The following is a 2889-nucleotide window of genomic DNA, read 5'->3' on the forward strand; positions in this document are numbered from 1 at the left end:
ATCCTGTGTTACAATGAATCATAACATGTGTATATATAGCAGACTAAACCCTAGACTAATAGACTTCTAGTACAAGTAGGAGACTTGGCTTGCACACAAAGTAGAATTAGGCTTAGGCCTATACTAATGGGCTAATATATCTTTAACATTGTTAAATCACGAAGATTGTCTTATCAAATCTAGACAGTGTCCATGATATGTAACAGATCAAGACGACTCTTATAGAATGGTTGGCAATAATTGTTAGAGAACGAACATAGATATAACGATTGATGATAATAATGATATATGTTAATGAAAGTCATGGAAACATTACTCTAATATCATATTAGAAAAGATAAAACGCAACTCTTATATCATGTTAGAAAAGATAAATATAACTTTGTACGCTATAATAAAGTGTACGCAGAAAATATGAAAATAAAATAAAAAGGCAGAGAGAGAATAAAGAGAAATATACAAGCTGACTCAACCTTAAAAGCCTACTACATATTTAATTACTATTAAGCCTTTTCTTTTACAATAAATCCATTAAAGTGTATTTGTAGTAGGTAAATCCTAAACTAAACATATATAGACTATAGTCTATGTTTAGTTTAGGATTGTAGCTACCACAAGTTTACAATACTTTTAATTCAAATAAAATTAGAATTTCTTTGCTTGAACTTCAAATAGATGATATACAATAAACATGGAGTAGAGCTGTACAACATATTTAGACCTTTATTAAATATCTTTAATAAGAAGATTAGTGATCCACGATATTTTGTTTGTGGATTAAGGTTTCCTTAAAAGAGAAAGTGGTTTGACCAAATGGTTTCCCAAAATTGAAAGGACCAAATAATTAAAGCCACCTGATTTTTCAAAAATAAAAAAATAAAGCCAATTTTTTACAACCGGTACTATTCATCAAACCAGTCAGCCAAAAGGCCAGAAGGATCAAAACAAGGTCTAAAAAAAATGAATCACTACAAAACGCGGGCATTAGGCCGCGTTTTTTTGGGCCGTGTTTATAAACAATTACTATATATAAATATATATATATATATATATATATATATATATATATATACGAGGGAAATAAATATGAATAGGGCAATTATAGTGATACCCAGTATATAATTCATGCACAATTGTTATATATCCTGGCCCAGACCTTGTACCTTAAACTAGTTGTAGGTCCCTTGACCGGGTAGCTCAAACCCAGGCGGTGTTTCTGTAGCTTGTGGTCCAACAACTAACATCAGTTATGTTCTTTGTCTTTATCATTCATTGCCATTTACTATGTTAATTATAATGGTAGATATATATTAGATACACATGGATCTTCACTGCTCCCAATTGTACCTAGAAAAGAATTTTTCTACTGTAACCTCTTTCTTTCCCATATATTGCATTCACTATAAACAGGGGAAAAAAGAAAAAGTAACCATAACATAAAGAAGGAAAAAGAAAAGTAGATAGAATTAGGAAGTGAAATGCATCCTAAATGTCATATTAACCTCACAAATACCATTTTCACAGTGCTATATATGACAGTATTGGCTAGCTACTACTAATTGCACTTAAGAGGCAACTCGATGTTTTCATTCAAATGAAGAAAATCTGATGTCCTTTGCACCAAAATAATGGCAGATTCAATAACATTTGGATCATATATAGTTGATATCTAACTAGTAACTAATTTCCCTCAATAATAAAGAGAAGTCTACATTATTGTCCCTAAATCCTCCTCCGATCTCACTCAATATTGGATCCCTCATACATTACATTCACAACATTAAAGACAAAAAAAAAAGATTTGGTAAAGAAGAAAATCGATGAAATAATCATCTACACATTTGAGGATGATGAGAGGGTGTAAGCTCACAATCTGATGAGTAGCACCCACTGTCTGCATTGAAACCTAATTCATGCAAGTAGAACACCTCTCTTTTCTCTTCAACCACCTTCAAGATTTTCTCAAACACAGACACTTCACATGGAATCTTAAGCACTCCCTCTTGTTGGAAACCAAATTCTTCTTCAGCTTCCCTTAGTAATATCGCAAATGCTTGGTGACCCAAGTACTCAGTTGGGATAACAAATCTCTTCAACTCCTTTCCTACGCAAACTGCAAGAAACCCTTTTGGGACAACATCATTGGAAGCCCCTGAAACATCTGAGAAAGAGAGTGTTCTCTTAATGAAATTGATGCTTTTACTGCCAGTACTGCCATTGCTGGTGTTGGTGCTTGAAGAAGTAGTGTTGGAGCTGTTCTTTGAAGCATTTGCTAGCTTTTTCCACTTCTTGAGGATCTGTTGAAGCCTAACAATCTCCCTGATCTTGTTAGACTTCTTTGAATCCATCAAGTTAACTGGTTTTCTGCAAAGAGAACTAGTGTTGTGTCCTTCAAATGCTATAGCAGCTCCTTTGTGTGAATGAATCGCAAGTGGGTGGTGGTGTACGCATTTAAAGAAGTTGAAGATGCTGGTGGTGCGCTGAGTTACCCGCAATATTTAATGAGTACTTGATATTTTATTATTTTGTACATATAATATATCATTATTCATTAAAGTTATGGTACATTGGTTACTGGTGCAACTGCCTCATGAATCATAACCAATCGATCAAGGCCTTTTTGTTTTTGTTTATTTAGAGATTTAATCCCTAGGTGAGTAATTTATATTTTAGCCTCACATTCTTGGATTCTGCAACATTACTTTCTTAGCTTAATATTCGCTTCTCTTTTTTTTTTTTTTTTTCTCTTTTCTTGTGTGTGTGTGAAGAAGTCAGCTATATGTACTGAGACTTTAGTTATGTAAGATGAACGGTTGGATTATTAAAAATGTTAACTGATGAGGGTAAAATTAGTTAGACAAGAGTGACGGGCCAGGCTTGACAAAGATG

The 2889-nt window shown here is 33.3% G+C and overlaps 1 protein-coding gene across 1 annotated transcript; it reads right to left on the reverse strand.

The window, feature by feature from the left end:
• Window positions 1–1490: 1490 nt before the first annotated feature.
• Window positions 1491–2476, reverse strand: LOC115992727 (auxin-responsive protein SAUR72-like). Its single transcript, XM_031116949.1, has one exon. The coding sequence runs from the start codon at window positions 2346–2348 to the stop codon at window positions 1830–1832; it is 519 nt and encodes a 172-aa protein (XP_030972809.1). The 5' UTR covers window positions 2349–2476; the 3' UTR covers window positions 1491–1829.
• Window positions 2477–2889: the final 413 nt, after the last annotated feature.

Source organism: Quercus lobata, chromosome 5, assembly GCF_001633185.2.
Source record: "Quercus lobata isolate SW786 chromosome 5, ValleyOak3.0 Primary Assembly, whole genome shotgun sequence".
Classification (NCBI taxonomy): domain Eukaryota; kingdom Viridiplantae; phylum Streptophyta; class Magnoliopsida; order Fagales; family Fagaceae; genus Quercus; species Quercus lobata.

Excerpts from the sequence above, each read along its gene's own strand:
- LOC115992727 (XM_031116949.1), bottom strand. The coding sequence starts at position 2,348 with ATGGATTCAAAGAAGTCTAACAAGATCAGGGAGATTGTTAGGCTTCAA.